A 20,955-nucleotide genomic window follows, 5' to 3' on the forward strand; every position below is an offset into this window, starting at 1 on the left:
AGCAGTAGCAGTAGCAGTAGCAGTAGTAGTAGTAGTAGTAGTAGTAGCAGTAGTAGCAGTAGCAGTAGCAGTAGCAGTAGCAGTAGCAGTAGCAGCAGTAGTAGTAGTAGTAGTAGCAGTAGTAGCAGTAGCAGTAGCAGTAGCAGTAGCAGTAGCAGTAGCAGTAGTAGTAGTAGAAATGCAGCAGTGCAGTAATATCTAGCAACACGATAACAACAATACACCTATCCATCCAAAAGTGAATGAGCTGTCAATAGTCCTGAATATAAATATATATGTACAGGGCATTCGGAAAGTATTCAGACCCCTTCCCTTGTTCCACATTTTGTTCAATTCCAGCCTTATTTTAAAATGGATGAAATAAAACAGGTTCCTCATCAATCTACAATATCCCATAATGACATCACAATAGCCCATAATGACATCACAATACCCCATGACATCACAATACCCCATAATGACATCACAATGTCACCATAATGTTTTTTAGACATTTTTGCAAGTTAATGAAAAATAAAAACAGTGGTCCTCCCGAGTGGCACAGCGGTCTAAGGCACTACAGCCTGGGGTTTGATCCCAGGCTGTGTAACAAACCACCGTAACCCGGGAGTCCCAAAGGGCGGAGCACAGTTGGCCCAGTGTCGTCCGATTTAGGGGAGGGTTTGTCCGGGCGCCTGCAAGCTGACTTCGGTCGTCAGACTTCCGACACTGACGGGTGTTAAGAAGCGCGGCTTGGCGGGTCATGTTTCGAGGACACGTGACTCGACCTTCGCCTCTCCCAAGCCCGTTGGGGATTTTCAGCGATGAAACAAGATCGAAAAAATTGGGGAGAAAAAGGGGGTAGGATACAAAAAAAATATCTACCTTATTTACATAAGTATTCAGAACCTTTGCTATGAGACCCGAAATTGAACTCAGGTGCATCCTGTTTCCATATTTTTTTTTTAAAACCTTTATTTAACTCAGTTAAGTTCAGTTCCATTGATGATCCTTGAGCTGTTTCTCCACCTGTGAAAAATGTAATTGATTGGATATGATTTGGAAAGGCACACACCTGTCTATTTAAGGTCCCATAGTTGACAGTGCATGTCAGAGCAAAAACCAAGCAATGAGGTTAAAGGAATTGTTCGTAGAGCTCCGAGACAGGATTGTGTCGAGGCACAGATCTGGGGAAGGGTACCAAAAAATGTTTGCAGCATTGAAGGTCCCCAAAAACAGAGTGGCCTCCATCATTCTTAAGTGCAAGAAGTTTGGAACCACCAAGGCTCTTCCTAGAGCTCGCCGCCTGGCCAAACTGAGCAATCAGGGGAGAAGGGCCTTGGCCAGGGAGGTGAGCAAGAACCTGATGGTCACTGACAGAGATCCAGAGTTCCTCTGTGGAGATGGGAGAACCTTCTGGAAGGACAATCATCTCTGCAGCACTCCATCAATCAGGCTTCTATGGTAGAGTCGACAGACGAAAGCCACTCCTCAGTGAAAGGCAAAAGTGCTTCAAAGTACTGAGTAAAGGCTCTGAATACTTATGTAAATCTAATATTTCAGTTTTCTTTGTTATAAATTTGCCAGAATATTTGCTTTGTCATTATGGGGTATTGTGATGTCATTATGGGGTATTGTGATGCCATTATGGGGTATTGTGATGTCATTATGGGGTATTGTGATGTCATTATGGTAGAATGTGTGTAGATTGCTGAGCGATGTCATTATGGTAGAGTGTGTGTAGATTGCTGAGTGATGTCATTATGGCAGAGTGTGTGTAGATTGCTGAGGGGGAAAATGATTTAATCTATTTTAGAATAAGGCTGTAACGTAATAAAATGTGGAAAAAATCAAGCGGTCTGAATACTTTCCCGAATGCTCTGTATATAAGAACAACATTCATATTCAGGGGAGGGACAGAACAACATGCATATTCAGTGAGAGGGACAGAACAACATGCATATTCAGTGAGAGGGACAGAACAACGTGCATATTCAGTGAGAGGGACAGAACAACATGCATATTCAGTGAGAGGGACAGAACAACATGCATATTCAGTGAGAGGGACAGAACAACATGCATATTCAATGAGAGGGACAGAACAACATGCATATTCAGTGAGAGGGACAGAACAACATGCATATTCAGTGAGAGGGACAGAACAACATGCATATTCAGTGAGAGGGACAGAACAACGTGCATATTCAGTGAGAGGGACAGAACAACATGCATATTCAGTGAGAGGGACAGAACAACATGCATATTCAGTGAGAGGGACAGAACAACATGCATATTCAGTGAGAGGGACAGAACAACGTGCATATTCAGTGAGAGGGACAGAACAACATGCATATTCAGTGAGAGGGACAGAACAACGTGCATATTCAGTGAGAAGGACAGAACAACATGCATATTCAGTGAGAGGGACAGAACAACATGCATATTCAGTGAGAGGGACCTTAAAAACCTATTTTGCTCTTTGTTAATTGAAAGAGAGAGGACTAGGGAAAGAGGGTTGGGGTGGGGGAAGTGAGGAAACAGAGAGAGAGAGAGAGAGAGAGAGAGAGAGAGACAGAGAGAGATGAGAAACAGTGAGAGATAGAAAGAGAGTGAGAGAAAGAGTGAGAAACAGAGCGAGAGAGAGAGAGTGAGAAACAGAGTGAGAAACAGAGAGAGAAAGAGCGAGAGAGAGAGAGAGAGAGAGAGAGAGATAATGAGAATGAGAGAGAGCGAGAGAAACAGAGGGAGAAACAGAGAGAGAGAGAGAGAGAGAGAGAGAGAGAGAGGGAGAATCTGCACCTGTTGTGTGGGTGGGAGTAAACCTTATATTTCACCACTAGAGGGCACTAAAACTCTGTGTTTTATTTTGACTTTACAGGTGAATGTGCGCGTGCGCATGCACGTGTGTGTCTGCACCCACATCCCTTTCCCACTCATGCCTACTTGTGCCTGTATGTCTCTCTCTCTGTGCCACTTACCGATGCCTCGTTCTGACACAGACACCTCGTTAGTGTACCACAGTTAATTAGAACAGCCGCTGCTCTCCCTGCGAGAGGCTATCACTGCTTCTTGATTAGCTATGATTAGCTATGATTAGCATGATTACAAGCTGAGCCTGAGCCACCAACCAGCACACGCACAAACACGCACACGCACACACGCACACACAAACACAAACACTGAGCTCAAGGCAGGCAGCAATGACTTTGCCAGATTGACAGCCAGCCTGTCTCTCCTACTCATACAGCCAGCCCTGTCTCTCCTACTCATACAGCCAGCCCTGTCTCTCCTCTACACATACAGCCAGCCCTGTCTCTCCTACTCATACAGCCAGCTTTGCCTCCTCTACACCTACAGCCAGCCTCATGGAATAGTTTATCAGGAGTGAACCAGAGATCAATTAGGATGGTGGATTGATTGAAATCTGTTTATTATGATCATGATCAACAGTAATCTTACTATCCACTTCAGACGTGTGTCTGTCGCTGTAATAGGTAGTTAGTGTGTGTTAGTTAATAAGCCTAGTCCCGAGACAGAACGGTCCGTGGTAATACTGTAACACTGCTGGGTTGAGGTTTCTGTCAATCCACCCAGGTATAGTGACTGTCTGGTTTGAGGATCAATATTTTTTTTATAACCTAATTTTGTCCTCAAACAGCAGTAGCAAAGAATGTGTCTTCTCCTTTTTGCAACACTGGGTTAAGTTCTCCTCAGTTTGGTCTGTCTTGTATTCTGGGATGTCAGGAGTATGGCAGAACTGTATTCTGGGATGTCAGGAGTATGGCAGAACTGTATTCTGGGATTGGATTCTGGGGTGTCAGGAGTATGGCAGAACTGTATTCTGGGATGTCAGGAGTATGGTAGAACTGTATTCTGGGATGTCAGGAGTATGGCAGAACTGGATTCTGGGAAGTCAGGAGTATGGCAGAACTGTATTCTGGGAAGTCAGGAGTATGGCAGAACTGTATTCTGGGATGTCAGGAGTATGGCAGAACTGTATTCTGGGAAGTCAGAACTGTATTCTGGGAAGTCAGGAGTATGGCAGAACTGTATTCTGGGATGTCAGGAGTATGGCAGAACTGGATTCTGGGATGTCAGGAGTATGGCAGAACTGTATTCTGGGATGTCAGGAGTATGGCAGAACTGGATTCTGGGAAGTCAGGAGTATGGTAGAACTGTATTCTGGGATGTCAGGAGTATGGCAGAACTGGATTCTGGGAAGTCAGAACTGTATTCTGGGAAGTCAGAACTGGATTCTGGGATGTCAGGAGTATGGCAGAACTGTATTCTGGGAAGTCAGGAGTATGGCAGAACTGTATTCTGGGAAGTCAGAACTGGATTCTGGGATGTCAGGAGTATGGCAGAACTGTATTCTGGGAAGTCAGGAGTATGGCAGAACTGTATTCTGGGAAGGCAGAACTGTATTCTGGGATGTCAGGAGTATGGCAGAACTGTATTCTGGGAAGTCAGGAGTATGGCAGAACTGTATTCTGGGAAGTCAGAACTGTATTCTGGGATGTCAGGAGTATGGCAGAACTGTATTCTGGGATGTCAGGAGTATGGCAGAACTGGATTCTGGGAAGTCAGGAGTATGGCAGAACTGGATTCTGGGAAGTCAGGAGTATGGCAGAACTGTATTCTGGGAAGTCAGGAGTATGGCAGAACTGTATTCTGGGAAGTCAGGAGTATGGCAGACCTGTATTCTGGGGTGTCAGGAGTATGGCAGAACTGTATTCTGGGATGTCAGGAGTATGGCAGAACTGGATTCTGGGAAGTCAGGAGTATGGCAGAACTGTATTCTGGGATGTCAGGAGTATGGCAGAACTGTATTCTGGGAAGTCAGGAGTATGGCAGAACTGGATTCTGGGAAGTCAGGAGTATGGCAGAACTGTATTCTGGGATGTCAGGAGTATGACAGACCTGGATTCTGGGATGTCAGGAGTATGACAGACCTGGATTCTGGGAAGTCAGGAGTATGGCAGAACTGTATTCTGGGAAGTCAGGAGTATGGCAGAACTGTATTCTGGGAAGTCAGGAGTATGGCAGAACTGGATTCTGGGAAGTCAGAACTGTATTCTGGGAAGTCAGGAGTATGTCAGAACTGTATTCTGGGAAGTCAGAACTGTATTCTGGGAAGTCAGGAGTATGGCAGAACTGGATTCTGGGAAGTCAGAACTGTATTCTGGGAAGTCAGGAGTATGGCAGAACTGTATTCTGGGAAGTCAGGAGTATGGTAGAACTGTATTCTGGGAAGTCAGGAGTATGGCAGAACTGTATTCTGGGGTGTCAGGAGTATGGCAGAACTGTATTCTGGGAAGTCAGGAGTATGGCAGAACTGGATTCTGGGAAGTCAGGAGTATGACAGAACTGTATTCTGGGAAGTCAGGAGTATGGCAGAACTGTATTCTGGGAAGTCAGGAGTATGGCAGAACTGTATTCTGGGATGTCAGGAGTATGGCAGAACTGGATTCTGGGAAGTCAGGAGTATGGCAGAACTGGATTCTGGGGTGTCAGGAGTATGGCAGAACTGTATTCTGGGATGTCAGGAGTATGGCAGAACTGGATTCTGGGAAGTCAGAGTATGGCAGACCTGTATTCTGGGGTGTCAGGAGTATGGCAGAACTGTATTCTGGGGTGTCAGGAGTATGGCAGAACTGGATTCTGGGGTGTCAGGAGTATGGCAGAACTGTATTCTGGGGTGTCAGGAGTATGGCAGAACTGTATTCTGGGATGTCAGGAGTATGGCAGAACTGTATTCTGGGATGTCAGGAGTATGACAGACCTGGATTCTGGGAAGTCAGGAGTATGGCAGAACTGTATTCTGGGAAGTCAGGAGTATGGCAGAACTGTATTCTGGGAAGTCAGGAGTATGGCAGAACTGGATTCTGGGAAGTCAGAAGTATGGCAGAACTGTATTCTGGGATGTCAGGAGTATGACAGACCTGGATTCTGGGATGTCAGGAGTATGACAGACCTGGATTCTGGGAAGTCAGGAGTATGGCAGAACTGTATTCTGGGAAGTCAGGAGTATGGCAGAACTGTATTCTGGGAAGTCAGGAGTATGGCAGAACTGGATTCTGGGAAGTCAGAACTGTATTCTGGGAAGTCAGGAGTATGTCAGAACTGTATTCTGGGAAGTCAGAACTGTATTCTGGGAAGTCAGGAGTATGGCAGAACTGGATTCTGGGAAGTCAGAACTGTATTCTGGGAAGTCAGGAGTATGGCAGAACTGTATTCTGGGAAGTCAGGAGTATGGCAGAACTGGATTCTGGGAAGTCAGAGCTGTATTCTGGGAAGTCAGGAGTATGGCAGAACTGTATTCTGGGAAGTCAGGAGTATGGCAGAACTGGATTCTGGGAAGTCAGAACTGTATTCTGGGAAGTCAGGAGTATGGCAGAACTGTATTCTGGGAAGTCAGGAGTATGGCAGAACTGGATTCTGGGAAGTCAGGAGTATGGCAGAACTGTATTCTGGGAAGTCAGGAGTATGGCAGAACTGTATTCTGGGAAGTCAGGAGTATGGTAGAACTGTATTCTGGGAAGTCAGGAGTATGGCAGAACTGTATTCTGGGATGTCAGGAGTATGGCAGAACTGTATTCTGGGATGTCAGGAGTATGACAGAACTGTATTCTGGGAAGTCAGGAGTATGGCAGAACTGTATTCTGGGGTGTCAGGAGTATGGCAGAACTGTATTCTGGGAAGTCAGGAGTATGGCAGAACTGGATTCTGGGAAGTCAGGAGTATGACAGAACTGTATTCTGGGAAGTCAGGAGTATGGCAGAACTGTATTCTGGGAAGTCAGGAGTATGGCAGAACTGTATTCTGGGAAGTCAGGAGTATGGTAGAACTGTATTCTGGGAAGTCAGGAGTATGGCAGAACTGTATTCTGGGGTGTCAGGAGTATGGCAGAACTGTATTCTGGGAAGTCAGGAGTATGGCAGAACTGGATTCTGGGATGTCAGGAGTATGGCAGAACTGTATTCTGGGATGTCAGGAGTATGGCAGAACTGGATTCTGGGAAGTCAGAACTGTATTCTGGGGTGTCAGGAGTATGGCAGAACTGTATTCTGGGAAGTCAGGAGTATGGCAGAACTGGATTCTGGGAAGTCAGGAGTATGACAGAACTGTATTCTGGGAAGTCAGGAGTATGGCAGAACTGTATTCTGGGAAGTCAGGAGTATGGCAGAACTGTATTCTGGGAAGTCAGGAGTATGGTAGAACTGTATTCTGGGAAGTCAGGAGTATGGCAGAACTGTATTCTGGGAAGTCAGGAGTATGGCAGAACTGTATTCTGGGAAGTCAGGAGTATGGCAGAACTGTATTCTGGGATGTCAGGAGTATGGCAGAACTGTATTCTGGGATGTCAGGAGTATGGCAGAACTGGATTCTGGGAAGTCAGGAGTATGGCAGAACTGGATTCTGGGAAGTCAGGAGTATGACAGAACTGTATTCTGGGAATTCAGGAGTATGGCAGAACTGTATTCTGGGAAGTCAGAACTGTATTCTGGGAAGTCAGGAGTATGGCAGAACTGTATTCTGGGAAGTCAGGAGTATGGCAGAACTGTATTCTGGGAAGTCAGGAGTATGGCAGAACTGGATTCTGGGAAGTCAGAACTGTATTCTGGGAAGTCAGGAGTATGGCAGAACTGTATTCTGGGAAGTCAGGAGTATGGCAGAACTGGATTCTGGGAAGTCAGAACTGTATTCTGGGAAGTCAGAACTGGATTCTGGGAAGTCAGTTGTATGGCAGAACTGTATTCTGGGAAGTCAGGAGTATGGCAGAACTGTATTCTGGGGTGTCAGGAGTATGGCAGAACTGTATTCTGGGAAGTCAGGAGTATGGCAGAACTGTATTCTGGGAAGTCAGGAGTATGGCAGAACTGTATTCTGGGATGTCAGGAGTATGGCAGAACTGTATTCTGGGATGTCTGGAGTTTGGCAGAACTGTATTCTGGGAAGTCAGAACTGTATTCTGGGAAGTCAGGAGTATGGTAGAACTGTATTCTGGGAAGTCAGGAGTATGACAGAACTGTATTCTGGGAAGTCAGGAGTATGGCAGAACTGGATTCTGGGAAGTCAGAACTGTATTCTGGGAAGTCAGGAGTATGGCAGAACTGGATTCTGGGAAGTCAGAACTGTATTCTGGGAAGTCAGGAGTATGGCAGAACTGGATTCTGGGAAGTCAGGAGTATGGCAGAACTGGATTCTGGGAAGTCAGAACTGTATTCTGGGAAGTCAGAACTGTATTCTGGGAAGTCAGGAGTATGGCAGAACTGTATTCTGGGAAGTCAGGAGTATGGCAGAACTGGATTCTGGGAAGTCAGAACTGTATTCTGGGAAGTCAGGAGTATGGCAGAACTGGATTCTGGGAAGTCAGAACTGTATTCTGGGAAGTCAGGAGTATGGCAGAACTGTATTCTGGGAAGTCAGGAGTATGGCAGAACTGGATTCTGGGAAGTCAGAACTGTATTCTGGGAAGTCAGAACTGTATTCTGGGAAGTCAGGAGTATGGCAGAACTGTATTCTGGGAAGTCAGGAGTATGGCAGAACTGTATTCTGGGGTGTCAGGAGTATGGCAGAACTGTATTCTGGGAAGTCAGGAGTATGGCAGAACTGTATTCTGGGAAGTCAGGAGTATGGCAGAACTGTATTCTGGGAAGTCAGGAGTATGGTAGAACTGTATTCTGGGAAGTCAGGAGTATGGCAGAACTGTATTCTGGGATGTCAGGAGTATGGCAGAACTGTATTCTGGGATGTCAGGAGTATGGCAGAACTGTATTCTGGGAAGTCAGGAGTATGGCAGAACTGTATTCTGGGATGTCAGGAGTATGGCAGAACTGGATTCTGGGAAGTCAGGAGTATGGCAGAACTGTATTCTGGGAAGTCAGGAGTATGGCAGAACTGGATTCTGGGAAGTCAGAGTATGGCAGAACTGTATTCTGGGTCCAGGCCAGGCAGAGAACACCCGTTGGATTGCTATGGAGATAGACAGGAGAACAGAGGATGAGCTTAGCATCATGATTGGCTGACAGATGCAGTTGTTATGATGACACAAGGGAAACAGTCACTGCTTCACCATTCTGTATAATTGTATATATGTATATATAGGTATCTCAGGTGGGTTAGGATGGGCTCCTGGTAAGAGCTGGAGCGGAATTCAGTGGAATGGTATCAGATACATCAAACACATTGGTTTCCATGGTTTCCAGGTGTTTGGTGCACCGTTCCAGCCGTTATTATGAGCCGTCCTCCCCTCAGCAGCCTCCTCTGGTGAGTACGGTTGGAACAAAAAAGGCCCCAGACACAAGTAGAAACAGTATGATCATGACAGAAGAATAGGTTAGGGAGAATTAGTTAGGGGGAATAGGTTAGGGGGAATAGGTTAGGGAGAATAAGTTAGGGGGAATAAGTTAGGGGGAATAAGTTAGGGAGAATAGGTTAGGGAGAATAGGTTAGGGAGAATAAGTTAGGGAGAATAGGTCAGGGAGAATACGTTAGGGGGAATAAGTTAGGGAGAATAGGTTAGGGAGAATAAATTAGGGAGAATTAGTTAGGGAGAATTAGTTAGGGGGAATTAGTTAGGGAGAATAGGTTAGGGAGAATAGGTTAGGGAGAATTAGTTAGGGAGAATTAGTTAGGGTGAATTAGTTAGGGATAATTAGTTAGGGATAATTAGTTAGGGGGAATTAGTTAGGGAGAATAGGTTAGGGAGAATTAGTTAGGGAGAATTAGTTAGGGAGAATAGGTTAGGGAGAATAGGTTAGGGAGAATTAGTTAGGGGGAATAGGTTAGGGGGAATAGGTTAGGGAGAATAGGTTAGGGAGAATAGGTTAGGGAGAATAAATTAGGGAGAATGGGTTAGGGGAACGTCCTTTGTCACAGCAGTGATCTTCAGGTTTCCCACTTTGCTGTTGTTTAACCGTTTGGTTACCACGACAAAAGCTGTCCTTCAGGGTTACAGGTGAGAGGTTAGGTAGGTTGGAGGTAGACGACGCAGGAGATCACGGCCATGCTTTCTGCTCGCGGGTGCTGGGAATTGTCTCGACATTTTCCAGGATCTACACTTCCCGAACTCTTACGCCTCAGAGCGACGACAGGTGTCGATTGGATGTTGTTGAATAGCGACATAAGCAGACCTCCGGAGACGAACAGATCATTAGCTGAAGAAAAGTCTTTATAAATCCCCAATCAGCTGCACATCCACTTAACAGTCCTTTGATAAAAGGTCGCGGCAACATGATTCTGTAAGGCTTACAGCTTGGAGAAATTCTCACAGATCTCAGTACATTAACGTGTCTGTCAATGCAGCTCAAGTCACCGTCATACAAGACCACTGATCCTGAGGGCTCAGTCACCTTGGAGAGACATTCTATACTGTAAACCGTGTGTTTCCATGTTCAGTGTGTGTGTGTGTGTGTGTGGTTGTGTGTGTGTGTGTGTGTGTAGCAGATGTCTTTGTGACATCAGCACATTTATGCAAACTCCTCTATGAGCAACGCAAGGTAAACAAGGATGTGCTGTCACCGTGGATACCAGGCTGGAACACGGAACACAGCTCGTGTTTGAGGAGAGGGAAGTGATGAAAGCGTGTACAATACCACACACAATGTTCTGATGTCACCCAACCAAAAAAAAAAAAACAACAGGCTAATTTTTTAACAAAATGAAAAACGTGTTGAAGCTTTCAAACAAACCCTCCTTGATATGATCTCACTGGAGGAGATAAAGAGGGGTTATAGCGGTAGTGGAACACTTGTGAAGATCACAAGAGGCAACCGTTTCTGTTCCTCTTTACCCTGCTAAAGCCTGTAATCCGTTACTATTCAGCCCTATTTCTGTATTTATTGTTCTCTAGGAGATTTAAGCAACGTACATCAAACAGTCAGAGGTAACTGTGTAGACTTACGACAGTGTTGTTGATGGTAACGGATGGGGAATAGCAAGCAGTGGATGCTAAAGGAAGCCAAGCTTCCCCAAATATTTGACCAATTAAAAAATATATATATATTAAATATGTTCTCTTTCGTCTCTGTGTTTTCATAATTTTCGGTATATTCGCAAATGGCTGAATCTCACCAGAGAAATCATCCGTGGGAGGGAAATATGTAGCCCATGTATCTGATGCTGTCTGAAACAAAGGAAACGTGTAGACCATGTATCTGAGAATCCTGCATCATAATGGAATGAGAATCCTGCATCATAAAGGAATGAGAATCCTGCATCATAAAGGAATGAGAATCCTGCATCATAAAGGAATGAGAATCCTGCATCATAAAGGAATGAGAATCCTGCATCATAAAGGAATGAGAATCCTGCATCATAAAGGAATGAGAATCCTGCATCATAATGGAATGAGAATCCTGCATCATAAAGGAATGAGAATCCTGCATCATAAAGGAATGAGAATCCTGCATCATAAAGGAATGAGAATCCTGCATCATAAAGGAATGAGAATCCTGCATCATAAAGGAATGAGAATCCTGCATCATAAAGGAATGAGAATCCTGCATCATAAAGGAATGAGAATCCTGCATCGTAAAGGAATGAGAATCCTGCATCATAAAGGAATGAGAATCCTGCATCATAATGGAATGAGAATCCTGCATCATAAAGGAATGAGAATCCTGCATCATAAAGGAATGAGAATCCTGCATCATAAAGGAATGAGAATCCTGCATCGTAAAGGAATGAGAATCCTGCATCATAAAGGAATGAGAATCCTGCATCGTAAAGGAATGAGAATCCTGCATCGTAAAGGAATGAGCATCCTGCATCGTAAAGGAATGAGAATCCTGCATCGTAAAGGAATGAGAATCCTGCATCGTAAAGGAATGAGAATCCTGCATCGTAAAGGAATGAAAATCCTGCATCATAAAGGAATGAGAATCCTGCATCATAAAGGAATGAGAATCCTGCATCATAAAGGAATGAAAATCCTGCATCATAAAGGAATGAGAATCCTGCATCATAAAGGAATGAGAATCCTGCATCATAAAGGAATGAGAATCCTGCATCGTAAAGGAATGAGCATCCTGCATCGTAAAGGAATGAGAATCATGTATCGTAAAATAATGAGAATCCTACATCGTAAAGGAATGAGAATCCTGCATCGTAAAAGAATGAGAATCCTGCATCGTAAAGGAATGAGAATTCTGCATCGTAATAGAATGAGAATCCTGCATCGTAATAGAATGAGGATCCTGCATCGTAATAGAATGAGAATCCTGCATCGTAATAGAATGAGAATCCTGCATCGTAATAGAATGAGAATCCTGCATCGTAATAGAATGAGAGTCATGCATCGTAATAGAATGAGAATCCTGGCAAACGGCCAGAAGTTGCGTCCCAAATGGCACCCTATTCTCTATATGTATTGCCTTACCTCTCTTATTTTTCTACTGTATTATTGATTGTATGTTTGTTTATTCCATGTGTAACTCTGTGTTGTTGTTTGTGTCAAACTGCTTTGCTTTATCTTGGCCAGGTCGCAGTTGTAAATGAGAACTTGTTCTCAACTAACCTACCTGGTTAAATAAAGGTGTTCTCAACTAGCCTACCTGGTTAAATAAAGGTGTTCTCAACTAGCCTACCTGGTTAAATAAAGGGTGAAATAAATTAATTAATGAAATATGTTGTACTGCTTTTGAGAAGCAAACAAGGACAGAAGAAGAGGCGTGTTGGTGGAGACAGCCTGTGCAGTGCAGCAGACAGCAACCCAAATATGTTTTATAAACAGCTTTATCCTGCCAGGGACAGGAGTGGTTCATTAGGTTTAAATGGATGGTTGATTTGTCTTCATTATGAGGTCTCAGTGCAGATCAGAACAGAGAACACAAAAGACAACGATAGAGAGAGAAGGAAAATACTCTCTCTCACCTGTAGTGTTTCAGAAAGAGGTCTATAAACAAGCCCCATTTTAAACACCAACAGGACCATGTTGGAGAAGCAAACAACTTGCTATCACTGAGGATGAGAATCCTGCATCGTAAAGGAATGAGAATCCTGCATCGTAAAGGAATGAGAATCATGTATCGTAAAGGAATGAGAATCCTGCATCATAAAGGAATGAGAATCCTGCATCGTAAAGGAATGAGAATCCTGCATCACTTCAGTTTTATAATTCAGTCAAAATAAGTTGACTGAACTGAGAACAGAATTGACCCCAACATTGATCCCTGTGGCACTCCCTGTCCGTCACCTGTCATCACCCTCACCCGAATTGGCCCGTTAAGAGGAGAGATTAGACTCCACAGAGCATTGCTTGGAGACCAAACACACACTGCCACCCTTGGAAACTGGATAATCACAGGTGCAAGTGCCACAGGTGTGGTTCCAATATTAGACCTGGAATGGACATTCAATGGCGTCTGACCCCCCCAATGACCCCCCAATGACCCCCCAATGACCCCCCAAAAAACTCTATGGAGGAATACCATTATACAGTTGTACTATAAAGGTAAAATGAGAATCCTATGAAGGAAATGCTTTGACACGGTGACCGTATACCATCTTACCGTGTGGCAGAATAACTCTGAGTGCCCTCCAAAAGAACTGCAAAGCTTCATTACTCTCTGAGTGACGGCTCACTAATTTGGACGTCTGCAACGGTCGTCACCGAGTCTGTTTCGCAGACGTGTTTTTGGCTAGGAGTTGCCTGGAGGCCCAGAAGAAGAAAAAAGCCTGAGTCTTAAATGGCACCCTATTACCTTTTGTAGTACACTACTATAGACCAGAGCCCTATTCCCTATATAGTACACTACTTTAGACCAGAGCCCTATTCCCTATATAGTACACTACTTTAGACCAGGCCCTATTCCCTATATAGTACACTACTTTTGACCAGAGCCCTATTCCCTGTATAGTGCACTACTTTTGACCAGAGCCCTATTCCATATAGTACACTACTTTAGACCAGGCCCTATTCCCTATATAGTACACTACTTTTGACCAGAGCCCTATTCCCTGTATAGTACACTCCTATAGACCAGAGCCCTATTCCCTATATAGTGCACTCCTATAGACCAGAGCCCTATTCCCTATGTAGTGCACTACTTTCGACCAAGGGCCCAATAGGACTCAGGTTAAAAGTACTTAGAAGACAAAGGGTTCTTTGCGGAGGGATGAGGGTTCTACCAGGAACCGTTTTGATCTGAAGAACCCCTTTTGGAAGACAAAGGGTTCTTTGATGATTCTTTGGAATGCAAGAAAGGTTCTTTGGAATGCAGGAAAGGGTTCTTTGGAATGCAAGAAGGGTTCTTTGGAATGCAGGAAAGGGTTCTTTGGAATGCAGGAAAGGGTTCTTTGGAATGCAGGAAAGGGTTCTTTGGAATGCAAGAAGGGTTCTTTGGAATGCAAGAAGGGTTCTTTGGAATGCAGGAAAGGGTTCTTTGGAATGCAGGAAAGGGTTCTTTGGAATGCAGGAAGGGTTCTTTGGAATGCAAGAAGGGTTCTTTGGAATGCAAGAAGGGTTCTTTGGAATGCAGGAAAGGGTTCTTTGGAATGCAGGAAAGGGTTCTTTGGAATGCAAGAAGGGTTTTTTGGAATGCAGGAAAGGGTTCTTTGGAATGCAGGAAAGGGTTCTTTGGAATGCAAGAAGGGTTCTTTGGAATGTAGGAAAGGGTTCTTTGGAATGCAGGAAAGGGTTCTTTGGAATGCAGGAAAGGGTTCTTTGGAATGCAGGAAAGGGTTCTTTGGAATGCAGGAAAGGGTTCTTTGGAATGCAGGAAAGGGTTCTTTGGAATGCAGGAAATGGTTCTTTGGAATGCAGGAAAGGGTTCTTTGGAATGCAGGAAAGGGTTCTACATTGAACCATATATCATATTTCCCAGCATGCTGTGTTGCATGGTGATTTTATGTTTTTTTGTTTTGTTTTAATATCTGTGTTCTTGAATGTACATTGATTCATTCATTCATTTAATGCTACACAAAGATACATAGAGAACATTTTTCTAAACTAATCCAATCTGTTAGTAGTTGGGCCTGTTCCTGAGACGGTTGTTCCAGTTTAAAGGATTGAGGTAGTCTCAGTATTCAATCTCCCCTACCCTGGCAGTTATTCTGAATGCAGGTTGCGGGTGATTAACAATTCCAATTGTTGGATATCCTAACTCGGACTAGATTCCAAAGTGATTAAGCATCCCTTTGCAAGCCAGAATAATATGACTTGCAGGCCTGTTGTGGCCTGTAAACCAGGAGTTTCCATACACCATTGTGTTAGGGTATAAATAACACTTAAATTATAAAATGGTTATTGGTAGAACCCTTCATAGAGGGTGCTAGGTAGAACCATATACAGAGAGTTCTATGAAGAACCCTACATGAAGGGTGCTAGGCAGAGCCCTCTGCAAAGGGTTCTACCTAACACCAAAATAGGGTTCAACCTGTGGGGACTAAGAACCCTGTGGGGAACCAAAGAACCCTGTATGGTTCTACTTAGCACCTTTTTTTCCCTAAGAGTGTAGTGCACTATACAGGGAACAGGGTGCCACTTGAGATGCAAAACAAAGGAGAGAGAGAGAGAGAGAGAGGAGAGAGAGAGAGAGAAAGAGAGAGAGAGAGAGAGAGAGAGAGAGAGAGAGAGAGAGAGAGAGAGAGAGAGAGAGAGAGATTCTATGTCTCTCTAATATGTCACAAAAGCACGGCTCTTCAGGACACAGAGCACTAGGTAAATACTCATTAAAAGTTCCCCTTATTATCTTCCAGACAAAGCAGTAGGCGATTGGCAGACAGCTCATAATAGTAGACCAATCATCACATCACTACAATTTGCTCTCATCGAGCTTTAATGCATGGCTAGTTAAACATGTGTAGCCCCAGGGGGGGGGCGTTACTTTTTCTTTTCAAATTTTAAAGTGGGTATCTATGAGATGTAGAGACGTCACAGATGAGTTGAAGAGGAGGGGTTCTAGGTCCAGGATGGCCTTTATAAATGGATCCCAAGCCTGAGATAGATACATCATTTTTTTACCCAGGCTAAGGTTCTAGGTTGTTGTCAGAGTTCTAATGGACAACATGTCTCCTCTTGGGAAGTGTCTCCTCCTGTTGATTTTAACACAGGCGTTGAGTTCAGCCGAGTCAGGAGTGTCCAACCCAAGACGGGGAAAGAGAGACGGTCAGTTGAGTTGGTCAGGTAATATCGGTAACAGGGAGAGTACTGGCGAGGTTTCGCCGAGAGGACAGCACGCTTCTTTTCTCCCCGAAGAGAGACACCGTGACGAATATTCTACGTTCCACGGTGGGGTAATCGATCGAATCGATAAGGACCGTCTGAACCGAGGTTTTGTGGGATCTGGTTCATTTTCTCCGCCAAAACAGTTGAACAGAAATCGCAGGGACAGAGAACAGACACGCTTCGGTCAATTCAACTCTGGTCAATTCAACTCGGACACGGTGAGTGTTGTTGATCCGATAACTCATTAAAAACATTTCATGTCGTAAACGATCTTTAAATGAAGCAACAGTTTTTCTTCCTTCGTCAATTCACTGTGTAATGTGACGTCGATCCCACCAAGGACGTCACATTCAGCAGACACGTTGAATCACATCTTACTTATGTGAGTCACCGATTGACCCTGTAATGTCTCCGTAGCACGGCTGCAGTGGTATCCAGGCAAGGAGCTGCAGTGGTCATGGTCACTGTGCAGGATGCCTGGGACTCTACACCTGTGACGCGGACCTTGGCAAGTGTCACCTCAAGGGGATCTCACAGAGGACAGGTAACCTGGGTCCAAGTCCTCCATAATGTTGTCGATTTGGACGTGTCACTCATAGGTTATGACAAATGTGTTGTTTATTAAAAAATAAATGTAAAAAAAACAGACGATGTGTTTTGTCTTGTCGTTTGCAGAAAGCAAGTTCTTCCAGACCCTGAGTGACAGCAGACGGAGTTGACACCTAAACCAACACAACCCGATGATGAACCTTGACCTTTTCTACTGATTCTGTTGTTGTTGTTGTTGTTGTTGTTGTTGTTGTTGTTGCGCATTTTACTGATGTGCAGGAAATGCAACTTCTAATTTGAATTTTCTAATAAAATGCAATTTATTTTCATGGTCAATGGTTTACTGGTACTAGAGTGAACTCAAATGTACTCAAACGTTGATGTTAATATGAATTGTTAATATAATGTGTGATGCTATTTTGTAATCAATCTCCTCAGGGGTCAGTTCCTCTTCGGATATTACTTCGTTATGGGCTTAGTGGTCGAAATATTTGATAAACATTTCTGGATACCTGATGATATTGTCTTGTTTTGGGCAAAATATAAGGGGAATTTCCTCAGAAGATCAAAAAATGTTCACATTTTATCAATAAAAAAACAACATTTTTTAAAAATGACCTTGATTCTACTTTGAATAATTAATTGGTGTTTTACTGCAAAAGCATCTCTATTACATCTATTATATTCTGTAAATACATGCATTATAAAATGGTGTCAACTTAAAACTGCCAACGTTTTCAAAGATAATTTACTAAATCTTTGATAAAAGCAGAAAATATGTCACGGCCACCAAACGTTGTGTTGTAGCTGGCAACAGGAAGTAAGTAGCCTCTTGTCTTGGCAAGATTGGAGAAGTGTTATGTGATCAGATAACTGAGCCTCTAGGCTCTTTGTTTAGTTAATTAACACAATACACACTTATAGTTTAGAAATGTCCCACTCACACACAGACTATTGGAGAAATGTCCCACTCACAGACTATTGGAGAAATGTCCCACTCACAGACTATTGGAGAAATGTCCCACTCACAGACTATTGGAGCTGAGGACTCACAATACACACTTATAGTTTAGAAATGTCCAACTCACAGACTATTGGAGAAATGTCCCACTCACAGACTATTGGAGCTGAGGACTCACAATACACACTTATAGTTTAGAAATGTCCAACTCACAGACTATTGGAGAAATGTCCCACTCACAGACTATTGGAGCTGAGGACTCACAATGTGAACCAGTCTAGGTAGAACCTAAAGAAACTATGGCCAGGTAAAGGTTACGGCCAGGTAAAGGTGAATGTTTTGATTCCCCCATTGGTTTTATATCTCTACAGTATGATTATTATTTCGTTTTCATTCCACTTATGAATTGATGTCAACCACAGTTTGATAAATACATATATATCAATAACTGTATATATTTAAATCCTTTCATTTGCTGTACCTACCTGTCTTAATCAACCTGATATTATACTGTACCTACCTGTCCTAATCAACCTTATATTTAACTGTACCTAACTGTCTTAATCAACCTGATATTTTACTGTACCTAACTGTCTTAATCAACCTCATATTATACTGTACCTAACTGTCCTAATCAACCTGATATTATACTGTACCTAACTGTCCTAATCAACCTCATATTATACTGTACCTAACTGTCCTAATCAACCTCATATTATACTGTACCTAACTGTCCTAATCAACCTGATATTATACTGTACCTAACTGTCCTAATCAACCTGATATTATACTGTACCTAACTGTCTTAATCAACCTGATATTATACTGTACCTAACTGTCCTAATCAATCTGATATTTTACTGTACCTAACTGTCCTAATCAACCTGATATTATACTGTACCTAACTGTCCTAATCAATCTGATATTTTACTGTACCTAACTGTCTTAATCAACCTGATATTATACTGTACCTAACTGTCCTAATCAATCTGATATTTTACTGTACCTAACTGTCCTAATCAACCTGATATTATACTGTACCTAACTGTCCTAATCAACCTCATATTATACTGTACCTAACTGTCCTAATCAACCTGATATTATACTGTACCTAACTGTCCTAATCAACCTGATATTATACTGTACCTAACTGTCCTAATCAACCTTATATTATACTGTACCTAACTGTCCTAATCAACCTGATATTATACTGTACCTAACTGTCCTAATCAACCTGATATTATACTGTACCTAACTGTCTTATTCAACCTGATATTTTAGAATCAGAATCTCAGCAGCGTTCCACCAAATCTGCCCGACGACACCCAATATGTAGACATCTCACACAACAACATCGATAGATTAGATTATGAGGACCTTCCTGGACTGACCCAATGCGTTGGCTCACACTGTCAGGCTCCAGTTCCTAAATGTATCTCACAACTCCTTGTCAACCATCCTGGATCTGTCATTGCTTTATCAAGCAACTAATATATGACAGTCACCTAGTGCCAAGATCCCATTAAAAACCTAACACACCTTCAATTCCTTGCGCTCGGAAGCGTAAATGCCATTTCCGGGGGAACAACAATGACTTTGCTACCCTGAGAAACGTATATCTTTAAAACACCTTAGTTTGGGTGACAGGAAGTGAGTAGCAGAGATATGAAACTGGTTCTCTCTTGTAGTGGATGCGAGCTTTGACTGGAAACCAGTGGAGTGTGTGGAGGAGCGGGGTGACATGAGAGAACTTGGGAAGGTTGATAACCAGGCGGGCTGCTGCGTTCTGGATAAGTTACAGGGTGGTTGATGGCACACTGATTCTCTCCACCTCACCAGGTCGGTGAGACCACGTGGTGCAGACACAGATCCTCTCCACATCACCAGGCCAGTGAGACTACGTGGTGCAGACACTGATTCTCTCCACATCACCAGGTCGGTGAGACCACGTGGTGCAGACACAGATCCTCTCCACATCACCAGGCCAGTGAGACTACGTGGTGCAGACACTGATTCTCTCCACATCACCAGGTCGGTGAGACCACGTGGTGCAGACACAGATCCTCTCCACCTCACCAGGTCAGTGAGACTACGTGGTGCAGACACAGATCCTCTCCACATCACCAGGTCAGTGAGACTACGTGGTGCAGACACAGATCCTCTCCACCTCACCAGGTCAGTGAGACTACGTGGTGCAGACACAGATCCTCTCCACATCACCAGGTCAGTGAGACTACGTGGTGCAGACACAGATCCTCTCCACCTCACCAGGTCAGTGAGACTACGTGGTGCAGACACAGACCCTCTCCACATCACCAGGTCAGTGAGACTACGTGGTGCAGACACAGATCCTCTCCACATCACCAGGCCAGTGAGACTACGTGGTGCAGACACAGATCCTCTCCACATCACCAGGACAGTGAGACTACGTGGTGCAGACACAGATCGTCTCCACATCACCAGGTCGGAGCGGCCTTTCTTTCCAGTATGTCTTTACTCTTTTGTCCCGTTGCCATCCCATCCCTCCTGACAGTCCCACTGTGTGCTTCCAGAGGGAGGAGAGAGAGGATTGGGCCTGTGTGTGTCACTTCAAGACAAGAGAATAAAGAATTTATCCTATCAGAAATCTCAACAGCGTGCCACCAAATCTGCCCGACGACACCCCAATACTTAGACATTTTCCCACAACACCATCGATAGACTAGATGATGAGGACCTCACAGGATTAAAACCACCTTTGTCTCCTGAAGGCAACTCACTGTGGGTCTGAGATTCATATCTCCTGAAGGCAACTCACTGTGGGTCTGAGATTCATATCTCCTGAAGGCAACTCACTGTGGGTCTGAGATTCATATCTCCTGAAGGCAACTCACTGTGGGTCTGAGGTTCATATCTCCTGAAGGCAACTCACTGTGGGTCTGAGGTTCATAACTCCTGAAGGCAACTCACTGTGGGTCTGAGATTCATATCTCCTGAAGGCAACTCACTGTGGGTCTGAGGTTCATATCTCCTGAAGGCAACTCATCGTGGTCTGAGATTAATATCTCCTGAAGGCAACTCACTGTGGGTCTGAGATTAATATCTCCTGAAGGCAACTCACTGTGGGTCTGAGATTCATATCTCCTGAAGGCAACTCACTGTGGATCTGAGGTTCATATCTCCTGAAGGCAACTCACTGTGGGTCTGAGATTCATATCTCCTGAAGGCAACTCACTGTGGGTCTGAGGTTCATATCTCCTGAAGGCAACTCACTGTGGGTCTGAGGCGAAGCTAAAGGTTCTGAATGTATCTCACT

General features: G+C 44.0%; 1 protein-coding gene across 1 annotated transcript; it reads left to right on the forward strand.

Moving 5' to 3' along the window:
* The first annotated feature begins 15,904 nt into the window (after nt 1-15,904).
* Nucleotides 15,905-17,313, forward strand: LOC149978214 (uncharacterized). The gene is made up of 3 exons (XM_090199206.1): nt 15,905-16,368; nt 16,568-16,694; nt 16,826-17,313. The coding sequence occupies exons 1-3, from the start codon at nt 15,982-15,984 to the stop codon at nt 16,867-16,869; spliced, it is 558 nt and encodes a 185-aa protein (XP_090055332.1). The 5' UTR covers nt 15,905-15,981; the 3' UTR covers nt 16,870-17,313.
* The last annotated feature ends 3,642 nt before the right edge of the window (nt 17,314-20,955 follow it).

This window comes from Oncorhynchus mykiss, chromosome 15 (assembly GCF_057628025.1).
Source record: "Oncorhynchus mykiss isolate SJ-2025 chromosome 15, ASM5762802v1, whole genome shotgun sequence".
NCBI classification, from domain to species: Eukaryota; Metazoa; Chordata; class Actinopteri; order Salmoniformes; family Salmonidae; genus Oncorhynchus; species Oncorhynchus mykiss.